General features: G+C 59.0%; 3 protein-coding genes across 3 annotated transcripts; 1 reads left to right on the top strand and 2 right to left on the bottom strand.

Moving 5' to 3' along the window:
* The first annotated feature begins 1,141 nt into the window (after positions 1-1,141).
* Positions 1,142-7,248, top strand: VPS37C (VPS37C subunit of ESCRT-I). Its single transcript, XM_065636245.1, has 6 exons — positions 1,142-1,179; positions 2,846-2,954; positions 3,787-3,903; positions 3,976-4,147; positions 4,496-4,578; positions 4,830-7,248. The coding sequence occupies exons 3-6, from the start codon at positions 3,811-3,813 to the stop codon at positions 5,514-5,516; spliced, it is 1,035 nt and encodes a 344-aa protein (XP_065492317.1). The 5' UTR covers positions 1,142-1,179; positions 2,846-2,954; positions 3,787-3,810; the 3' UTR covers positions 5,517-7,248.
* A 459-nt stretch (positions 7,249-7,707) lies between these two features.
* Positions 7,708-12,466, bottom strand: CD5 (CD5 molecule). The gene is made up of 10 exons (XM_065636232.1): positions 12,415-12,466; positions 11,531-11,563; positions 11,093-11,380; positions 10,951-11,013; positions 10,418-10,726; positions 9,121-9,405; positions 8,862-8,993; positions 8,356-8,409; positions 7,936-8,052; positions 7,708-7,793 (listed from the first exon to the last, which is right to left on the bottom strand). Exons 1-10 carry the CDS (start codon positions 12,464-12,466, stop codon positions 7,708-7,710), a joined length of 1,419 nt encoding a protein of 472 aa, XP_065492304.1.
* Positions 12,467-12,963: 497 nt separating this feature from the next.
* Positions 12,964-20,472, bottom strand: CD6 (CD6 molecule). Its single transcript, XM_065636901.1, has 14 exons — positions 20,418-20,472; positions 19,214-19,291; positions 18,691-18,750; positions 18,268-18,576; positions 17,894-18,193; positions 17,748-17,816; positions 17,508-17,645; positions 17,195-17,332; positions 17,004-17,111; positions 16,847-16,918; positions 16,580-16,741; positions 15,971-16,126; positions 15,622-15,864; positions 12,964-13,016 (listed from the first exon to the last, which is right to left on the bottom strand). The coding sequence occupies exons 1-14, from the start codon at positions 20,470-20,472 to the stop codon at positions 12,964-12,966; spliced, it is 1,941 nt and encodes a 646-aa protein (XP_065492973.1).
* Between the last annotated feature and the right edge of the window lie 405 nt (positions 20,473-20,877).

The raw sequence follows: 20,877 nt of genomic DNA, 5'->3' as shown, positions 1-20,877 counted from the left end.
GACCTCCAAAACCTATGAAATGCAGGAGCCGGCTGCCTGTGTGGGGGGCCTTGGTGCTGACAAGCTCACAACAAGGCAGAAATTGCTTCAAATCTCCCCATAAATCCAACCCCAAACCCGTTACGCTTGAATTTCAACCAGCTGCGCGGACGCGACGCTAAGATTTGTTGTAACCCGCGTCGCGATGATTAATCTCGCCTCATCTTTGCGGCTCTACGATTTTATGCTTTTTGGAAGGAGCTGGTGAAAGACAAGCGGCCGTGGACCAGCTGCTGCTCAGGGTTTGTGGGGAAACTTTAAATCGATGTAGAACAAACAGCAGAGCTGCCATGGCCGCTCCAAACTGCGACGGGCAATCAGGGGAATGTCCCATCAGCTTTTTAATGTCCCTGTGGTGACATATTAAGGTGACAAATCCGTTGCTTACAGTGCTCAAGCTCACGACATACTCAGGTATTTTCTATGAAAAATATCAAGAATAATGCAAAATACCCAAGCAGACTGAGAGAGTCCTTCCAGGAAGGCATAAAACTCTAATTAGAGTCAATTAAAAGGGTTGGCGCGTTAGGGCATGACACAGGTAGGATGTGTAGGGAGCTTATGGTCCAATCAAGGACAATTTATTCATAAAGGGGTTGATAAATGGGTTAAAACTCAATGTTATTGCAAGAAAAAGAGACTTGACTTTCCAAAGAGATCAGTATTTTGAAGAGAAGCTGCAGAAGGGCTGGAGCAGAGTTAATTAACAATTCGTATTAAAAGGTTGGGACTGAGGAGAGGATAAACAAAGTAGTGTTTGAATTTATTCTTTGCAGATGTGGTGCTTAGGGACATGATTTGGTGCTGGACTTGGCAGTGTCGGGTTAGTTGGACTCGATCTTAAAGGTCTTTTGCACCCAAAACGATTCTATGATGTGAAGGCTCGAGCAGGCCAAAGCTCGCAGAGCCACACCAGCAGGAAAGTGTATCTATTTATTAAAAAAATATATAATATCTACCAAACGCGGCCTCACCGCCACAAGATGGCGGCGGCGGAACGTACCACCCGCCTCCTCCTCCCGCCCTACGGGGGGCGCCGCTTCTACCCCCCCGCCCCTACCTCGCGGTGGTACCTCCCACTTCCTCTCCCGCGCCGGAAGCCGGAAGTGCCCGGCGGAAGGAGGTACCGGCTGCGCGGAGGTGAGTCCCGAGCGGGGCCGGTGACGCTCCCGGTGTCTCCACACGGGGGGCGGACACGTCCCGCCGCTTCCCCCGGTGCTCAGGGCCTCTCCGGTGGGCGGTTGCAGCCGTTACCCGTTGGCACCTCCGCGGGGGGTGGCGCTCAGCCGGGCCAGGCCTCGTCCCGCGGGCCGCGGCCTCTCGGTTGCCGTTCCCCTCACCCCATAGACGGGCCTGGCGTTGTCAGAGCAGCCTCTGCCGTGTCCCGGTGCGGGGGGACCGGCCTTGGGTGGGCACCCCCGGGGCTTTGGGGCCTGTCCCCAAGCGGGGACACAGCACCGACGGAGTGACAGTCCCGGGGGATCCCCTGGTGGTGCCTCCAGCCTTAACGAGCCGCGGGGGCCCCTCAAAGGGACCAAGTGTCACCTCGTTTTACCGCTAAAACCGGGTGGAATCCGTGAGGCCGGAGCCCACGCCCGGTGCCCGGGTCTTTGCGTCCCCCTCCTGAGCTCATATTGGGCGCTTCCCACAGACCCTCCCCAACCTTCTCCCCTGCACAGCGATGGGGATCGAGCTCCCCGTTTGCCACTATTCCTCATTTTTCCTTCTTTTCCTTCTTCCCTTGAACTAAAGCAAACGGCAAGCGGAACAGTAACTCCAAAGAGTCAGAAAATATTTATTATTATTATTAATAATATTGTTATTAATATTATTAGTAGTATTAATATATACTATAAGTAATTATTATTATTATAAAACATTGTTTTCACACAGACCAAAAGACATGTTGATTCAAATACAAAACCTGTTGTCGTCAGCAGCTGTGACCGTTTTAGAATGAACCAGTTCATCGCACGCTGAGCAATATTATTGGTCAAGAAACCAGTTTCTGGCACAGCGATATTTGTAGTTACTTTTGCTTTCTTTAAGAGACTGCAGATAATAAGATGTAGACATTAACACCTCGTGAATACATTTAACTTTCCATTTATTTGTAGCTTTATTCAGCATGACTGTGGATAAGGGCAGCAGCAAACAATCATTGAACCTTAAGGAACATTTTAAAAATAAGTTCCAAGACCTCATATTTGTTCTGAAACAGTTTTATTTTTCAGGGAATACTGTTTAATTTAATTGTCTTGATTTTTTTTTACTTAGTTCACAAGTTTATTATGAAAAACATACCCTCTGTGACCCTTATTAATAACAAAAAAACCACCCATAACTGACAGGTGGATGTGACAAATCTGTTGCTTACAGTGCTCAAGCTCGGGACATACTCAGGTATTTTCTATGAGTAATATCAATAATAACACAAAATACCCAAGCAGAATAAGATGGTTCTTCCAGGAAGGCACAAAACTCTAATTAAGAGTCAATTAAAAGGGTTGGTGCGTTAGGGCGTGACACAGGTAGGATGTGTAGGGAGTTTATGGTCCGATCAAGGACAATTTGTTCATGAAGGGGTTGTTAAATGGGTTAAAACTCAATGTTATTTTGAGAAGAGGGACTTAAAGAAAATAACTTTATTTTTCCTTGCAGAGTGCTGAAGTTATCTACACACCTGTGTAACAAGGGAGCTAATTTCCCGCTTTTTAGGCGGTTTTTACTCAGACATGCTCAGCCGGATCCTGGGAGGAGCAATTGGGTAACCGGAGCCTTCCCGTGTCATTCTGTGTCCATACAGAGCCCGACAGGACCTTCACTGCACGAGACTCTCAGGATGTTTCGCCCAGGGCAGAGGTAGAAGAGCCACAAGCGATTCAAACGCCGCTGAAATCCCCGTCGCCCGCTGGGTACGTCCCTTTCCCTCTCTGTAGAGTTCACCCCTCTCACGTTTCTCACCTTTTTTTTTTAGCATATTATTATTATTATTATTGCCCTATTTCCCCCCACGTTATTGCGTCCCACCTCTTAGAACCCAGGGCATCAACGTGTGATATTTGCTAAATATTATCAGACAGCCTGGGTTATTTGAAATAAGTCATGGACAGTGCAGAAAAAATCTGTTTTTTCCCTGATTTTAGTAATATTTAACTGATTTTTAGAATCACAAGTATTGCATCAAGTTCCCATTAATGCCATCCATCACTTAATGTTTTCTAAGTTTAGCAGTGATAATTGAGGGAAATAGTTGGCACAGTGTGGCTAGAAAGGGAAATACATAGAAATAAAATGCAACAAAGAGACAGGAGCTGAGGAATGGGGGTGGTGACAAAGTTTGGGGACACAGGGTAGGGGACAACGGTCCCACCGGTGACCGTGGGGACAGTTGGATGTGAGCAGGTGCGTGAGGTTTGCTCAGCAGAGCGGGAACGTGGAACAGGACGGTGAAGGGAGAGTTGGGGTGACATCAAGTGGCTGTGAGTAGGTGTTTCCGTGACAAAACCCCCTGGCACACACGAGAAATCCTTCCAAAAGCGCAGTGAAAAGGAAAAAAATCACTTGCCAAAGCAGGAATTAGTGGAAATATTGTGGTTTCCTTCTCAGTCTTGCTGGTTCTTTAGAGCAGAGGGAGAATCTCTGTGTTTCAAGCAGTCTAGTTTTAAATCCTTAATAGGATTAGTGCCTATTTGCAGTTGGGCTTTATAAACCTCGGCTTTATTTGAGTTTATTTCCCCGTTGTAGGAGTCTGCGGCTCCTCGGGGCAGGATGGACACGCTGAGGAACCGGACGGTGGAGGAGCTGCGGGAGCTGCAGGAAAACGCCGAGGAGATCGAGCGCCTGGCCCTGGAGTCACAGGAGGTATGTGGGGACATCACGACGCTCCCCGGGGCTTTTGTCACCTCACTGGTGGTCATTGTCACCTCTCCGCAGGTCCAGGAGCTGCAGCTAGAGCGCGAGATGGCCCTGGCCTCCAACCGCAGCTTGGCCGAGCAGAACCTGAAGTTCCAGGCGCCACTGGAGACAGGTCGGACGGACCTCTCCAGTAAATACGAGGAGCTGCAGCAGTTGGCCGAGCGCTGCAAGGAGCAGAAAGCCAAACTGGGTGAGCATTGGGCAATCTCACGTCACACGGGCTGGAGTTTAACGCAACGTCCTTCCCTTTTGCTTCTGCCCGAGTGGAAAAACTCTTTGAGGTGGTGGCAGAAAGGACTCTGCTGCCTATAAAAATCTGTATCTTCCTGTTTTCTGGTCGAACTCTGTTGGAAAAATGAAGATATTGTCCCAGGAAAAAACCTTTCTAGTGCAGCAGTGACTAAAGTTCTTTCCTCTACAGATTTTCTCCTTGCATCAGGAGTTTCCAAGACACTCCTGTGTGGGCCACAGGGCTCTGCACTCGTGATTTTCCCCTGTTTTGTGTTTAATATTCCACTGCTGTCTTTTGTTTCCCCAGAGAAATTTGCTGCGGCAATGCATCCTCAGACCTTGCTGGATCTCCTGCAGGTGGAAAGCCAGAAAATCGAAGAGGAGTCTGAGGTGAGCTTCAGCTTTAAATCCATTAGCAAGTCAACTAATTAGTCCTCAAAGACTTGTGGTTACGCTCCCAAGCTTAATCCCTTAAATCGAGGATTGTCTCTTTGTAGTTTGGTGTTATTTCTCATTAAAAAAAAAAAAAAAGGATTGTGCTTTGTTTGTTTGTGTGTGCTGCTGTGGTCGTGTGAGACAGACGTAAATCCTGAGCCGGGCTTGACGTGGTGCTGAGCCCCAAAATCTCTCTTTTCTTCCAGAAAATGGCTGAGAAGTTCCTGGAGGGCGAAGTGCCCCTGGAGACATTTCTTGAACAGTTTTCCGTCATGAGGAAACTGTCCCATTTGCGCCGGGTGAGGGCGGAAAAGCTGCAGGAGATCCTGAGGAAGTTGGAAACGTCGCAGGAAGCTGGGGGGGACCCTCAGCCACCTCCTCACGTACCCACTGACCCCCCCAAACCCCAACCCTTCCCTCCGGGAGCTCCGTCCTTCCCCCTGCCCTACAGCCCGGCCCCAAATGCGCCTCTCGGCCCCACGGCGCGCGGAGCTCTCCCTCCCGCTCCTTTCTCCGCCTCCCCGCTCCCGGGGGGACATGTTGCCCCCCCCCAGTCCCCCTTTCCCTACCAACCTCCTGACGCCATGCCGGGGTATCCCCAACCCCCCTCAGGGGCTCCGGCTCCAACTCCAGGTTATTCCTGGTCTCCATCCCGGGCCCCACCTCAGCCCCCCCCGTTTTCTGCCTCTCACCCCTCTCCTCCCCCCCCGCGACCCGGATTTCCCCCCTACACCCCCCCCACAGCGGGGAGACCCACATGCCCCTACCCCACCCAGCCCCCTCTCCCCGCTTTCCCTCTCCCTCCGCAGCCTCCGTACCCTCCGGGAGCACCTGCACCCTTCGGGTACCCCCCACCCCCAAATCCTCAGCGTCCTGCTTGGCCTGGCTACTAAATCTGGACTCCTGAGGGTCATTTTTTCTTGTTCCCCCCTCGTTTTTTGTGGACTGAGGAAGAAGAGCGAGCCCAGAGCGTTGTTTCTCAACCCATAAGTGTAGAGGCTTGGGGCAGGACGACACTGCCCTTGCGAGCTGGGACTCTTTAGGTTCGATTTAATTCGGTGGCTGATGGATTTGAAGCATTGGCTTCCAAATTGGCTCATCAAGGTAACGATGGGCGCTAATTGCAGCGTGCGCAGGTAACAAACGTTAGCTCTGAGCCTTTTTGCAGCCGTTCAAAAGACACGACGGGAATCTCTCGGTGATGTTTCTGACGCAAAATCAGAACTTGCTGCTTCCCGAGGACTTTCCTGGAAGCCGGAGGCAGAGCCAGCCCAGCGTGTGGGTGATTCAAACCCTTCAGCTGAGCCGAGCCCTGAGATTTCTGCATTTTTACGCTGTCTGAGCTGTTCCTGGCCGTCTGCAAGCTCCACCCGCGCCATGAGTCTCAGCGTGCTCCAAAACAGAGGGTTTTTTCCCCAAATCTTCAGGATTCAGGTGCTCCCAGCTCATCGGAGATGCAAAAACCTTTTTGCTGCTGCTTCTTTCCAGCACGGAGCTCACCGAGGCTCTGGTAACTCCCCAGAGTTACACACGTGGATATTTTGGATTTATTTGAAGTAAACCAGACTGGCACGACATCTCGGGCTGCTGCTGCTCTGGGGCATGTCTGGTGATGTATTTTTTGGGGTGCTGGGGGCTCCGGCCTTCCCCCTTCTCAGGAAACACTAGATAACGGAAGGAGCGACAAATTAACATTAATAGAGATGGGGTTTGCTTTGCTCAGCACTTTATCCTACAAATCCTGCCTGTATCTCCGTAAGTTATTTATAAGGAAAGATTTACTAATGGACTAGGACAAAGCAAATGCTTCTGGGGTTTGATGGGGACGATTCCGTAGCGGTGGTTAATTACAGTAATAAAAATTGATGAATTGCACACGAGGTCACGGCAGTGGTTGCTTTCGGGAACGGCACTTTCAATTGATCTTTTTATGCCATCCTGGCGTCTTGACACTAAATTCCTTTTGGTTTTTGTCAATAAAACCTTTCACCCTCTTGCAGGACCAGCTTCTTCCAGCTCAGCCTTCCTGCTGGTTTTCGTCTTTCCTAAGGGGCCCGTTTAGGTGCGGCTCTTCTGTATCAGCTCATCTCTCTGGCACCGTCGCGCGTTTTCCCTCCCCGGATGGAAGCAGATGGTCTAAGGAATGGAACTGGTAGCGTTAGAAGGAAGAGAACAAGATGTAATTACTAGAAAAAAGTCAATTTTATTACAAGTTATTGCTTATTAAATATCTCAGGTTTTTTTTCTCAGTATTTCTACCCACTCCGTGCTCCTCGCATCCTCGCTTTCCTTCTTTACGTCCCTCCGAATCTTGTTTCGTCCCACGTAGACGTGTCGCTCGCAGTCATTCCATGAAGCTCAGCACCCTGGCTATCGCCCAGCAGCACCCGATTTTGCTTTCAGCCCAGCCCGGGTAGGACGAGGAATGTGGTTTATCCAATTTTCAGAGAGGGAAAAGCTGGCAAACCCCCTCAGAACGGCCGCGAGCGCAGCTGGTCCGCTGTCCCCGCGGGTACCAGCTCTCCTGCCACGCGGCTGCCACTTCAATTTATACAAATAGCTTAAAAAATAAAAAGTCTCCCACCTCACACGCTGCCACGGGGGAAGAAAAAAGCAAGAGGAAGGTTTTTTGGGTGCTGGTATGGGGGAGCACAGGCGGGTTTGGGGGTCCCGGAGGTTCCCCATCGCGCTGGGGGGGTCGCAGGCAGGTTTATTCTGAGGTGAGCAGCGCAGATTTTTGTAATTTCTTCTGTTGGTTTTGTTCAGTTCGTCGTTGCGTAGAATCGCGCAAGGGTTTGGATTGGAAAGGAACCTTCAAAAATCACCTTGTTCACCCCCCCGCCATGGGCGGGGATGCCTTTCGCGAGATTAAATTGCTCAAAATGTCCAAGTTGCTCAAAATTTACCTTTTTTGGGCTGCCTGCAGGGTGGGAAGGTGCCTGACGACGGAAACGAGGTGGCTTGCAAAAAAAAAAAAAAAATGCAAGAAAAGCCGCTAATTCAGCAATTGCACCAGCCTGGGACAGTGCTGGGTGATGGGGAGGGGGCGACAACAGGGTCCCGGCTCTGACAATTTAGGGGGGTTCACAGTCTGCGGGTGGAGTGCAGGTCGTAGTCGCTGTCGGAGGAGTTGTCCAGGGGGATGGACGCTCTGCAAGCACCTTCCAGGGCTGGAGGGGGGATACGGCTCGTTTTTGGGGGGGCTGGGGGGGACACCCCAGCGCCGGCAACATCTTGCTGTGGCGCTCTTGCCGGGGCGGTTTGTCCCCCGCCAGGTTTTGGGGACAGAGTCCCCGGTGTCTTGCACCTTACCCGGGTACGCTGAGAGCTGGGACCTCTTCTGGGGGGGCTGCGCGTAGTCGTTGTCTCCGCTCTGTGCCCGCTGCCCCTGTGCCCGCGGGGTGACCGTGCTGTTGCGGTGGAAGGAGACTGGAAGGGATGGAGAAAAATGAGGATATTGGGGCTGCAGCGAGAGGTTTGGGGTGGTGTGCCCCCCCCGCTGCCCGGGGGGGGCGCTGAGTAAAAGCGGGAGCTGCTCCCACACCCCGGGACGGGGCTCAGCGCTCCCGGGTGAGTTAATATCGTGATGCTGAGTCAACGCGGTGGCAGGAAGCGAGAAGCGGAGCTGGAGACCAGCCTGCTCATACCTCTGCCTGCTGGGGGCTGAGCACCACCACCCCCCAAAAAATCCAGCCCTGTGTTGGTGGGGGGTCACCCCACACTCCTCCTCACCCGTCTGGTTGAGTCCCGTGGGGCCGATCCACTGGCGCTGCTTCTTTTTGGAGACTGGAAGGCAAAGGGTGGGGTGACAAGCAGAGGGGTGTCTCACCAAGGATGTGTCCCCCCCGCTGACCCCATATGTCATCCCAAATAATCTCCCCCACCCGATAATCCCCCCCGCAAGCCCCGCCAGCTGCTCTTTTGTGTCTGCTCAGTGCCTAATCCCCCCCCGCAGCACCCCCTTCTTTGTGCCCACAGCGTGTGGGGCAGGCTTGGGGACAATGGGACAGGCTTGGGGACAATGGGACAGGCTTGGGGACAACAAGGCAGGCTCGGGGACAACAGGGTGGGGGGGGACCTGTCACACTGAGCAGCATGTGCTCCCCCTGAGGAGATGGGAGGGAAGCAGCAGGAATGGATGCAGGGAGTGTGGTGATGGCAGAGCAGGAGGAAGAAGAGGAGGAGGAAGATGAGGAGGAGGAAGATGAGGAGGAGAAGCTCCAGAGCTCGGCACCTACTTCTCTTCATCAGCCTCCTGTAGGCGGGGGGGCCGCAGATGAGGAAGAGGATGGCGAAGAGCAGCAGGGCCAGGCAGATGCTCACGATGGTGCCAGCCGCCGGCCCGGGGGGCTGCGGCTTCGAGTCCTGGCCTGGGGACAGGATGGGTGTCACCGGGTGAGCCCCTTGTCCCCAGGCTGGGAGCCTGAGCAGCCACCACCCAGCCGGGGGGTTTGCAGAGAGCCCCAAAAAGTCTTACACCCCAGCATGGTGACTTACATGTGACCCTGGTCCGGGAGCAGGTCTGGGGGCCCCCGAGCTTGTCGTGACAGAGGTGCAGGGTGGGGACCTGGCAGGTGACACCAGCGGAGGGGGGGTCCTGGATTTCGGTGCTGGAGGAGAGGTTCCCGCACCGCAGCTCCCGGCACAGCTGCCGGCCCCACTCGGCTCGCCGTGCCCTGTTGTCACACAGCACGCGCCACTGTCCCTTGGCAAAGACCTCGATGTCACCTTCGCAGGGCGTGGGGCCGCTCGCCAGCCTCCGCAGCGCCTGGGGATGGGAGCCTGGGGGACAGAGAGGGGTCAGACTTGTGGGGGGTCATCGCGGCTCGGCATCCTGCATCGCACGGTCCTTCGCGGCGCGGGGATGCTCACGGTGTCCCTTGTGCCATGGGGACCGTACCAGGGCCACGCGTTGAGGAGCTTTGGGCTGTCCCCGTGGGAGATGCGGCGGGGAAGGCGGCTCTGCCAGCTGCCCGGCGTTAAACCCCCGAATCCCACGGGAGGGCTCCGAGCTCGGGCAGATGGCGGCACTAGGAGCAAACTCGCTCCTCGCCGTGTGGTTTGGGTCTTTGTGTCGTGGCACCAAAATGCTCCGTGGGGAGATGTTCAGGGCGGGGGGATGATCGGGGATGGAGGATGCTCGGGTTTGGGGGATGCTCAGGGAAAGGGGATGCTCGGAGAACGGAGGTGCTTGGGGACAGGGGATGCTTGGAGACGGGGTTGTTCGGGGATGGGGGATGTTTGGGGATGGGGGATGCTTGAGGATGGGGGAAGATCTGTAGGAGGATCCTCCATAGAAAGATCCCTGGGACAGGAGGATGCTCAGGGATGTGGGATGCTTGGGGAGGGGGGATGCTCCAGGATGGGGGATGCTTGGGACAGGGCAATTAATTCTTGTGGCACAGAGATGTTCAGAGCAGGGGATGCTCATGTCAAGCACCCGAGAGACGCAGACAAGCAGGGTGCTGGGCCCTGCCAGGACGCCCCGCACGCCCATGTTGGTTTTTGGGGTGCTGACACGGCGCTTGCCATGCGCTGCTCTCACTGCCCGGCTTTTCCTGCTCTGCAGCGCTGATGTGTTCAAAGCCCTGGGGCCGGCGGTGCCGCTGCCGGGAAGCCGGCGTGCCGGGGAGGTTTTCTGTTTTGCCTTCGCACGCAGGAGAGGAAGAGTGGGAGTGGGAGGATGGGGCGCGTGGGGTGGCTGGGGACACAACTGTCACCCTGCTCGGCGCTCGGGCCACCCGGCCGGCCTGTCCGGGCATCCCCCGCCGAGGGGCTGAGGAAGAGCTCTCACCCGAGCAGACGAGGAAGGCCGGAGGATTTCTCCGCCGGGCACTGGTCCTGTTGAAGCAGTCGAGGATCGAGCGGCTCTCGCAGGGCTCCGCCACCTCCCACCGCACCGGCAAGTGGCTTCCTTGCTCCGGCGTGGGGTGGCTGTGGCCACTGACGGCGGCACTGCAGCCGAGAGCGTGGCAAAGGCGGGTGGCCAGCGCCGGTGACACCCCCGGGGTGGCCGCCACAGCCCCCCAAAGCCCCTGTCTGTGCAGCTCTACGAAGCCCGAGCAGCCAATGTCCCCGTCCACCAGCCGCAGCCTGGGGGGTCCTGCCGAGGGGGGCATGAGGGGGGAGAAAAAATCATCTCGTTACAAACCGGGACAAGTTTTCTTTCTGTTATTGAGCAGAAAGTCCCCGAGCCCGCCACATCCGAAGCTTAACTGATGCCGCAAACACTATTAGTGACATCGGGCCACCTGGCAAGGCTGGGGGGCAATTCGCTTTGTGTGTGCCCCCCCAGTTCAGCCATTGACCCAGGGATGGGGCTCTTACCGGTGGGCTCCGGGGCGGTGGTCGGGGGTGCCGGCGGGGACACAGGGGTGGTTTTCACCGGCTCTAGAACAAAAAGATGGGGCGAGGTTGGGGTGGTTGGTCCGTGGGGATGGGGGGGTGTGGCGGGGGGGTGCATTCTCACCGCTACACACGAGGACAGCACGCTCCGTGCAGTTCGCCAGCACCCACCGGCACTCGACCAGTGACCCCAAACACTGCAGCGGCCAGGCGCGTGTCGGCTCCTTCCCACCGGCGATGATGAGCCGGGGGGGCTCGGGGACGGGGGGGCCGCAGCCCAGCCGTTGGCAGATGACGTTGGCACGGGCTTCGGTCACGCTGTCCCGGCACACGCGGTTCCACCGGCCCTCCAGCTGCACCTCCAGCATCCCGGCGCAGCGGCAGCCGCCGCCGGCCAGCCGCAGGCTGGGTTCTGGGGGAAAAACACGGGCGTTTGGGGTTTTCCTTCCCTTTGTGGGATATTTCCACCCCGGCAGCTGCCAGGCTAATGAAGCCGTGGCCAAGGAGCTGCTAACAAAGCCGCCGTGGGGTCCCCAAGATGCTGCCTCCCCCCAAGACTCACCTACAGGGCTCAGGGTGGCTCCTCTGGGGACAACTGCAAGAGAGAGGGGGACAAAGTGTCAGTCCCCCCAGGCTGGGGCAGCGACTCCCGGGCCTTGGCCTGTCGCTGGTTATTTTGGGGGAAAAAGGGTGATTCTGGGGGCTCAGGCCAGGGCAAAGATGCTGCTGGTGGTCCCCGGCCATGCCACGCTCTGTGACACTGGGGGACAGTTCTGTCCCCAAAGCCCAGTGTTGGGGACCGAGCCCTGGGCTGGCTGCATGTCCACAGGGGCCAGAGGACAAGGCTGGGTTTTTTTTTTTTTGGCAAGAAAAGAGCATTTTCTGGCTTTCTCGGTGGATTTGCTCTCACTCCTCCTCCTCACACCTTTAATTAAAATTAATAATTACGAATGAACACATGCGACTGGCCATAGCGCTGCCTGCCCGCCCCTCTGCCGGCGATAATTATGGCTGAAAGAAAGACAGACAGGGCCACCAGCTAATTACCGCTAACTAGCCAACATCGTTGCCGGGAGGAAGACGTGGCCAAGCAGCCCTGGATGGTGCCACCGTCACCCCAGCGAGCCGGCGCGGTGCCGTGAGGATCAAGGGGACGAGGACGGGGGGACAGCTGGTGGCCCCCCTACTCCTGAGAATCACTCCTGGGGTGTCACGAGCATCTCAGGGACCCCCAAAACTGGGGGTGGGCACATGGGACCCCCGGCACTGAGCTGGACAGCCCGCCGCGCCTGTGGCCAAGGGCACAGGGCTGAGCCCCCCAAAACATTCCCAGCAACCAGGGGGGGTTCACCATGGGATTTCAGGGGTCCGCAGGCTGTGGCGGGGCTGGGTCCCCCCCAAGTGTGGCCCTGCACCCCCCACCCCTCAGACCCCCAACATACTCACCCCACAGCCCCAGGGCCAGCAGGAGGCTCAGGGCGGGCGGGCGGGCGGCCATGGGCACAACCGGCCGTCTGTCCGTCCGTCCGTCCCGGCGCTGGCAGGGGCACGGCCGCCTCTGCTCCCCGGCTCGGGTAAGCGGGGGGGGGCCGGGCAGGAACAGGCTGTTTTTCCTCCCTCTGTGGTTTTCTGCGTCACGTCTATGCTCGTTTGAAGCCCTTTGAGCCGGCAGCTGCCTCCCCGGCACGGGGACAGAAAACCGGGGGGCTCAGCCCCCACCGCACCCCCATGGTGGCGTCACCCCCATCTCTGCAGCGGGGGTGAGGCCGGAGGGACGGCAAATGTCCCCAAGGCTGGGGGGAGCACAGCCGTCCCTCGTGTCCCCACAAAGCTGGAAGGCGGCGTGGCCAAGCGAGACCCCGGGGCAGGCACCCAAAGGAGAGCCGGGGGGAGCCTGCCAAAAATAACCTCCCAGTGCCGGCGGCTCCTTCCTCCTCCTCGCCCGCTTGCCTGGGCTCTGCCGCGGCGGCACCGGCACCGGCACGGCCGCTGCGGTCACCGGGCGAGCGGCACCGCTGCAGCGGGGCAGGAAACGCGGCTGCTGGCACCTGCAAGGGACATGGTGAATGTCACACCGTGTCACACCGTGCCACACCATGCATGGGTTGTAGCATGGAGGGGGTTGGTCTCTTCTCCCAAGGAACAAGCGATGAAACAGCCTCAAGTTGCGCCAGGGGAGGTTGAGGTTGGATTTAGGAACAATTTCTTCCCCAAAGGGCTGTGGGGCATTGGAACAGGCTGCCCAGGCAGTGCTGGAGTCACCATCCCTGGAGGGTTGGACAGACGGACATGAGGTTCCCAGGGACATGGGGCAGCAGTTAGACTCGATGACCTCGAGGGGCTTTTCCACCCCAAACAACTCTGTGATTCTATGCCATGGCACACTGAGCCACCACGTGCCCACGGCAGCGCCGTGATGTCCCCACTTGATGGCTACTGGGGCAGTTTCATCCCAGCACATCCCCGTTTCTCCCAGTTGCTGCCCCCCCCAGGGCCACCGTGTATCCCTGCAAGGGCACGTGGGGCACAGGCGGTGATGGACGAGGCGTTAATTGATTGTGGCCTAATTAATTCCTGCGAATCCAGGTCATGCATGCTAACGAAGGCAGCTGTTTTCCATTGCCTCCACTGGTATTTCTGCTGAGAGGGCCTGGGGAGAGGTGTTGGGGGAAACTGGGCTCACTGGGTGAGGTGTTGCTGTCCCCAACCCCGGAGCCATGGGGTGCTCTGGTGCTCAACCCCAGGGTTGGGGTTCAGCTCTGCTGGGAGTTTCCTGCCCCAAATCTCTCTCCGGTTGCAGATTTTCCATGACTCAAGAGGAAGCCGGTTGGGGTGCGGGGGGTTGCAGGCAGCCGGGGCTGCCTGGTGCACCAGGGATGCTGGGGGGGCAGGCAGGGCTGGGGGCTGCTGCCTGCACCCCCCCCATTCCCATCCCTTTCTGGGCGTCCTGCTGACCCCCAAAATGAGGATGGTGCTGTGACGAGAGCCAGTTCTATTCCATGGGGTGCTATGGGTCCCAGTGCTGCCCCCCACCCACCCAAGGGCTCTGGGGGTTCTGCTGCGGGGGGTCAGCTGAGCCCCCTCACCCTAAATCAGCACAGTCAGTGATTCACCCCGGGATGCTTCACCCCTCGGACAGGTGCACCCCCTGTTATCCCAGGGTGCCTGACCCCCACGGATGGGGGTGCCGGGGGTCCAGACCCCCCGCAATGAGCCATGTCTGGAGTCTGCAGGTTTGCGCCTCAGTTTGAGCATCTCTGTGCGTCAGCTCAGCATCCTCTGCCCGCTGTGACAGATGCGGATGATTATAATATCTTTCCGCAGGGTTTGTTTCTTTTTCTTTTTTTGGTGGGGGGGAGCGCTGGGACGTGCCGCCTGATGTGAGAAGCATTTTGAAGAGGCAGGAGCTGCTTTGGTGTGAGCAGGAGCGGGCTTGTCAGCTGTCGGTGTGTCGCCGGCAGCCTTAATGATGCTGGAAGTGGCGTTTTCCAGCGCCTGTCACCGTGGGCGGGAGCCGTGACGGTTGGCACCGATGTCCCTGCGTTGTGAAGGTGACACAGGGACCCTTCACCCCTTCCCTGGGTTATCCCCACCCTGGGGCATCGGTACCCACGGGCACCAGCATCCCCCATGGTCCCCTTGCAAAAAAAGTGTCACCATGTCCTCCCCTGGCACAGGGAGCCGTGTATGCGGCCGGGGGCACCCCCTGTGCCCCCTCCCCATCCCCACTTTGCTCACAGCAGCGGCTCCTTGCTCTCGCCTCGCTCCTCTCCCCTTTGTCTGGGGTTTTGTTGCTATTTTGGTGCTTCCTCCCTTGTTGCGGTGCAGCCCCTTTTGTTTCGGGGCCGCTGGAGCCTCTCGCCTCGGTATAAACAGCTGGAGGATGTGGCGGGGGGGTGAATTTTCCACGGGGGTGGGGCTGAACCCCCAATCTCCGCTGAGCTTCCACGTCGCTGTGCCCGGGGAGATCGAAACGTGCCGGGGGGGGGAAGATGCATCGTGGGGTTCGGCTCAGCTTTCACCCCAAAATGGGGGATGCTGCCCCCCCTCGAGGGCCGTATGCCAGCCCTGGAGCTCTGGGCGATGGGGACAAACCTGGCTTGTCCCACCTCCCAGTCTGGTATGTGAGAAGGTCCGGGACCCCCCCAGCACCTTCCCTACCATTGTCCCAAGTTTATGGTGACAGTGGCCAGCATGTCACCAGGATTTGGGAGACCACGGTCTGGAGGGGTGCAGGGAGGCTCCTGGGACTCTGTATCCACTGCCGTGTTGTCACAGGGAGCTGGGGACAGCTGTGGGACACCACCACCCCCTGCCAGCCATGGGGACCTGCCTTGTCACCCCCAGCCATGGGGGTGTCCAGTGCTGTGAGGCCAAATTGGGCCCTGCCACCCCCCTCCCTGGGGACAGGGGGTCTGGCTGCTCCTGCCCAGCTTGGGGACAGCTCTGTGGGCAGAGGGGACAATATCTGCTGGCCGCCGGGACCACAGAAGGGACATCTTTGGGTCACTTATCCCTTGGGTAACTCTCGGTGACCCAGCCTTGCTGCGGGGCAGGTGACAGCCATCCCTATGGCCAAGGGACACGGTGACACACTGGGTAAAGCTTTTAATGTCTGAGCATCCCCCCGGGTGCCACCGGGACCGGTCCCACATCCCCGCACGGAGGAGGTGGCCAAGAAATCCAGAGGTGACATTGGCAGCGGGATGGCGCGTCCTCGGCCACACAGTGTCAGGTCCCCCTGCCATGTCCCTCTGTCCCTGGCAGCCTCAGTAGGCAGAGCCCTGGATGTCATCGTAATCGCTGCCCTCGGAGGAGTCGATGTCCTGTGTGTGTCCCCCCGGGGGACAGGAGGGGACCGGCCACCCTGCGAGGGACAGAGTCCATCAGGCAGAGCTGACGGGGGTGGGAAGGAGGATGCTGAGGGACAGAGGAGCCCTGGGCCCCCTCGTGTCGCTCCCCAGCGTGGGGACATCACCAGGGTTTGGGGACAGGTCCTCACCAGGGTTTGGGGAGAGGTCCCCGGGGGGCTCCGTGCCCTGGACGTTCTCGTACCACTCCCCCGAGGAGGTGCTGGAGCTGTCGGTGGGGTTGGGCTCTGCTGGGGACACCAGTGGGGACAGCACTGGGGCGGGCACGCTGGGGGTTGCTGGGGGAACTGGGGGAAACAGGGTGTCTCACTGGTACCTTCTGTTACTGCTCCCATCCCCTGGGGCCTCTCCATCCCTGTTCCTGACCCCAGGGCTGTCCCCATCCCTGTTCCCATCCCTGGGGTCTCTCCATCCCTGTTCCTGTCCCCATCCCTGTTCCCATCCCTGGGGTCTCTCCATCCCTGTTCCTGTCCCCAGGGCTGTCCCCATCCCTTGCTTCTGTCCTTGGAGTCTCTCTCTTCTGTTCCTGTTCCCAGGGCTGTCCCCATCCCTGCTTACATCCCTGGGGTCTCTCCATCCCTGTTCCCATCCTTAAGGTCTCTCCATCCCTGCTGCTGTCCCCAGGGCTGTCCCCATCCATGTCCCTGTCCCTGGGGTGTCTCCGTCCCTGCTGGTGTCCCCAGGGCTGTCCCCATCCCGCCCCGGTCCCTGGCACCCCACATCCCCCCGGCGGTGCCCACCTGTGCCGGTGCAGCCGTGGCTGGTGGGTGCCGCGTGCCGGTGGGTGCCATGGGTGGGGGGCGACGGGCAGGGGTGCGTGGGGGCCCCAGTTTCGTTGCAATAGGGCTCAGAGGAGGAGAAGGAGGAGGTGGAGGAGCTGCCGCAAGATGGGGGGCCCAGCACTATGGGACATGGGAGTCGTGTCAGAGTGGCCCCTTGCCCCGCTACAGGCAGGACGGACAGATGGGCAGCACTACAGGACAGACGGACACCCCGTCGTGTGGTACCTTTGGCAGGGAATGGCTTCATCCCGTCCTGGCTGGGGAGCAGAGGGTCCCCAGGCTGCCGGCGCAGCGAGTCTATTGGGGGGGGACAGGGATGGGACATCAGTGGGGACACCCCGGGGCTGGGTGTTGGGGTCCCCGGGCCCTTTGGGGTGCTCACTGTAGAAGGTGGAGAGGGCGACGGGCGGTTTGCTGCTGAAATCGTAGTGTTCGTAATCAGAGTCGGAGCTGGAGTCCTTGGCGGTGGGACGGGCTGTGACAGCTGCGTCTTGGAGGGGACACGGGGACAGGGCCATCGCCAGCCAGGACCCCTGCCCCCCCCCAGCCCCCCAGGATGGGGCGGTGACCTGCCAGACCTACCTGGTCCTTTGGGAAGGCTGGGGGGCATCTCCCGGTAGTCGTTGGAGGTCGCAGAAGGGACGTCGGGGCTCTGTGCGCTGTGGGTCACCAGCACGGGGACAGCCAGCCCCACGGGGGACACGGCGTGGGCTGTGGGGACACGGGGGGGTGCACCCGCTCAGCTCCCCACGGCACAGCCCAACCCAGAGAGTGGGGTGGCAGCGTCACCCCCTGCCGTGTCCCACAATGGGCTGGCGGTGTCACCCCTGCCGTGTCCCCGCTGGCGGCGTCACCCCCTCCATGTCCCCCGTGGGGGGGTCCTTACCACTCCTCTTCCTCACCCTCAGCAGGGCGGCGGTGAAGGCCAGCACGGTGAGCAGGAGCAGCGCTGCCAGCACCAGGCACAGCACAAAGAGCAGCGTGTGCTGGGGGGACAGTGTCCCCGCGGCTGGGGACACCTCGGCTGAGGCAGAGAACGGTCACAGCTCATGGCACCTCACCCCAGGTAACAGCGGGGTGAGGTGGGTGCTCCCCCCAAACCCGGGTGATGGCTCTGGACACTCACCGCTCCGGAGGGTGACATTGCTCGTTGTCACCGCAGCCGTCGGGGTGGGTGTCTGCAAGCCCTGGGAGCCTGGCGGGGGGGGCCACAAGAAATGGGGTCACAGCTCGTCTCCAAGGGACCCCCACACCCCGGAGCGGGGCACTCACCGTTGCAAACCGCTCCAGCCGCCCGGGACTGGTAACACGGAGCCGATTTATTGTAGATCAAGTGGCAATGGGCCAGGGAGGGCTGGTGGCCCCCGCACTGGTAGAGCATCCTGGTGGGCAGCGTGTGGGCGAAGGAGGGGCGCGAGAGGGACACCCCGCAGCCCAGGCTGTGACACAGGACGTCGGCTTCCACCGCGTACCACGCGTTGTCACACACCGTGCTCCACGTCCCCTGATAAAACACCTCGACGCGCCCAGCGCAGCCGTCCACGCCACCGGTGAGCCGCCATTCCTGGTGCTCTGGGGGGAAAAAGGGAGGATTTGGGGGCATCCCGCCGATGCCTGGTGGCGACAAAAGCGTGTGCCGGACGCACCTGAGCACACCACGCCGGCGTCTTCCTTGTGGCTGCAGTCGTGGTCCAGCGCGGCCGGGCAGTCCCCGAGATGCTCCTCGTGTCCCTCGCACCCCACCTCGTCGCGGAGGATGGGGCCGGTGCCGCGGCCGAAGGCGCCGCCGGCGAGGACCCGCACGGCCCAGCCGCACCGCAGCTGGCGGCACACGACGTCCCCGTCGGTGACATCCCACCCGTCGTCACACACCGTCCCCCAGACGCCCCCCTGCTCCAGCTCCACGCGGCCCTCGCACCGGCTGCGGCCGCCGGACAGACGCGCCGAGCCGTGACCTGGGGGGGACACGGGGGACAGGTGGCCGTGGTGCTGCCCCCGGTGCCACCGCCGGCTCCAGGACAATGGGGTCCCCACCAGAAGGGGGGTACACGGGGGTCCCCAACCCTCACCTGGTGTCACCGAGGTGTTTCCAGCTGCGGCGCTGGGGGGTCCTGTCAGCTCCGTGGGGGCTGCGAGGGGGGAGATGTGGGGGTTACGAGGGGCTGAGCCCACCGAGACCCCCCCCCTTGGCACCAAATGTCCCCTGTGAGGGGGGTGACAGCTGCAGGACAGACGGACAGACTGCCACCAGCTCTGGCTGCTCACGGGTGACAAACGGGGGGACGTGGCATCCCGGCACGTGGCCGCGGAGAGGGCGGGGGGCAGATGGGGGGTGCAGAAATGTACACCCCAGCCCCCCGAAAAGTGACGCCGATTTGGGGAAGAACAGCCAAAATGGCGTCCCCGAGCTGCCACAAAATGGGGACCCACCCCAAGCCTGGGACACCCCTAAAAGCCAACCCCCCTGTCCCCACATCATCCCTTTTTGGGGGGGACACGTGCCCTGGGGACACATCCTGGTGCAGGGCCTGCTGGCGGGATGGGGGAGGCAGAATTTGGGTCTAAATACGGCGATTTTGGGACACAACTCACCGGCGGGGACACGGTATCGCGGGGTCACATCACGGATCGGGGGTGTCACTGTCGCTGTCACCCCCCGGCTCACTGCCCCTGGTGACAGAGAGGGTCCGTCTGCTCCTGCCTACACCCCCAGCATCCCACCCTCCCTGTCCCGAATCTCCCACCGTTATCACCCCCAAAATTAATTATTTGGCTCCTCAGCGGCAAAAGATTCACTGCCCACAGATCAGATGTATTTAACATCATCGCTTCCAAAATTACGGCTTTTTCTGTACCCCCAACTGCACGGGGTTGATAATGCAATTATTGCGGTTATGCAATTATTGCCGTAATGATTTCTGACCAAAAAAGGGCATTTTTCTTTTTTTTTTTTTGCAACCACTACGGCAGCCCTGTGGTGCAGATCAAACCCGCTCACACCTTTGCTCATCGAGGTGCAAAGTAAAATGGCTGTGGATGCGAAAAATAAAATGTCTACAGGTAAATACAATTTTAAAGGGAAATAATCTTAAAGGAAATTAAAATCTTAAAGGAAATTAAAATCTTAAAGGAAAAATTAAAGGAAATGAAAATCTTTAAGGAAAATAATGTTAAAAGAAAATGATGTTAAAGGAAAATAATGTTAAAGGAAATTAAAATATTAAAGGAAAATAATATTAAAGGAAAAGGCGAGGGGTGAGCGCAGGAGCGGGGGGACATGGGGGTGAGTTTGACGGGGTCCCGGTGTCGGCGAAGGTCTCGTTGGTGCAAACGAGGGCGATGGTGCCAGTTCCCCTTCCGATCCAAGGCCTCGGGGCTGCTCCTGGCAGACCTTTCGCTGCAAAAATCACCCCAAACCCTGTGGGGCAGGTGGCATTGTCCCCAGAAACCCTCCTGGGGTGACGCTGGTGGCACAAGCGGGTGGGTAAGTTTTTGTCCTGTACCAGGAGAGCATCGCCCTGTCCCCAGAGACCGTCGCCCTGTCCCCATGGGGGTGGGAGCTGGGGGGGGTGGGATGTCCCCAAGAGTCCTTTTCAGTGTCCCCAGTCCCCAACAGGGACACTTTGCCCTCGCTCCCATGGGGGAAAAGCTCAAATTTGCAGATTTGCCCCCAGAGCATCCTCAGCGCTGAACCACCCGTATCCCCAGCCCGGGGGGGTGACAGGCACCCGGCTCTGAGCTGTCACCCCGGGGTCCTGGCACACAGCGAGGGGACAGGGAGGTGACACTGACGTACCTTGTCCAGGTGCCACAGCGGCGAGAGCCACCAAGAGCAGGCAGATCCCCCCCATCCTGCTCAGCGGCCGTGGGGCAGCCCCATAGCGGTTGGGGGGCTGGGGGGGGGGCGGTCCTGTCCTCCTGCCACCTCTGTCAGCAGCTTGGGGACATGGTTTGGAGGTGTCCCCGTGCGCTGCTTGTCACCCCGCTCCCGGGTGGTGGCTGCAGGAAGCAGCTCCGCGCCGTGGGGCGGGGGTGACGATGGGGTGGCCCCATCCTGCACCGTCACAGCGGGGTTCATGGCGGGGTGGGATCCGTTTGGGGACACGCCACGGGTCTGCGGCGTCCCTGCGGGTCACGGGAGCCGTTGGGGACCTGGTGGTCCCACCCCAGGTCACCCTCAGCCCTTGGGGGACACGGATCTTGCAGGAGCCACGATTTGGCAGCTCCTGGTGAGTCACCATGTCACGGGCTTGGGA

The sequence above is a fragment of the Caloenas nicobarica genome, chromosome 5 (assembly GCF_036013445.1).
Source record: "Caloenas nicobarica isolate bCalNic1 chromosome 5, bCalNic1.hap1, whole genome shotgun sequence".
Taxonomy (NCBI): Eukaryota; Metazoa; Chordata; class Aves; order Columbiformes; family Columbidae; genus Caloenas; species Caloenas nicobarica.
This window is presented reverse-complemented; position numbering and strand designations above follow the sequence as displayed.

Bases quoted from the DNA above. Each gene is read 5' to 3' on its own strand.
- VPS37C (XM_065636245.1), top strand. From the start codon at position 3,811: ATGGACACGCTGAGGAACCGGACGGTGGAGGAGCTGCGGGAGCTGCAG. The intron at 3,904-3,975 runs GTATGTGGGGAC...ACCTCTCCGCAG, and splicing joins TGGCCCTGGAGTCACAGGAG to GTCCAGGAGCTGCAGCTAGA. The intron at 4,579-4,829 runs GTGAGCTTCAGC...CTTTTCTTCCAG, and splicing joins AAATCGAAGAGGAGTCTGAG to AAAATGGCTGAGAAGTTCCT.
- CD5 (XM_065636232.1), bottom strand. From the start codon at position 12,466: ATGGCCGCCCGCCCGCCCGCCCTGAGCCTCCTGCTGGCCCTGGGGCTG. The intron at 11,381-11,530 runs GTGAGTCTTGGG...TTTTTCCCCCAG, and splicing joins AGCCACCCTGAGCCCTGTAG to AACCCAGCCTGCGGCTGGCC. The intron at 8,994-9,120 runs GTAAGTCACCAT...TCCTGTCCCCAG, and splicing joins CTCCCGGACCAGGGTCACAT to GCCAGGACTCGAAGCCGCAG.
- CD6 (XM_065636901.1), bottom strand. From the start codon at position 20,472: ATGGGGGGGATCTGCCTGCTCTTGGTGGCTCTCGCCGCTGTGGCACCT. The intron at 17,112-17,194 runs GCAGGTCACCGC...GTCCCCTCCAAG, and splicing joins CAAAGGACCAGGTAGGTCTG to ACGCAGCTGTCACAGCCCGT. The intron at 16,127-16,579 runs GTGGGCACCGCC...TGTTTCCCCCAG, and splicing joins CCACGGCTGCACCGGCACAG to TTCCCCCAGCAACCCCCAGC.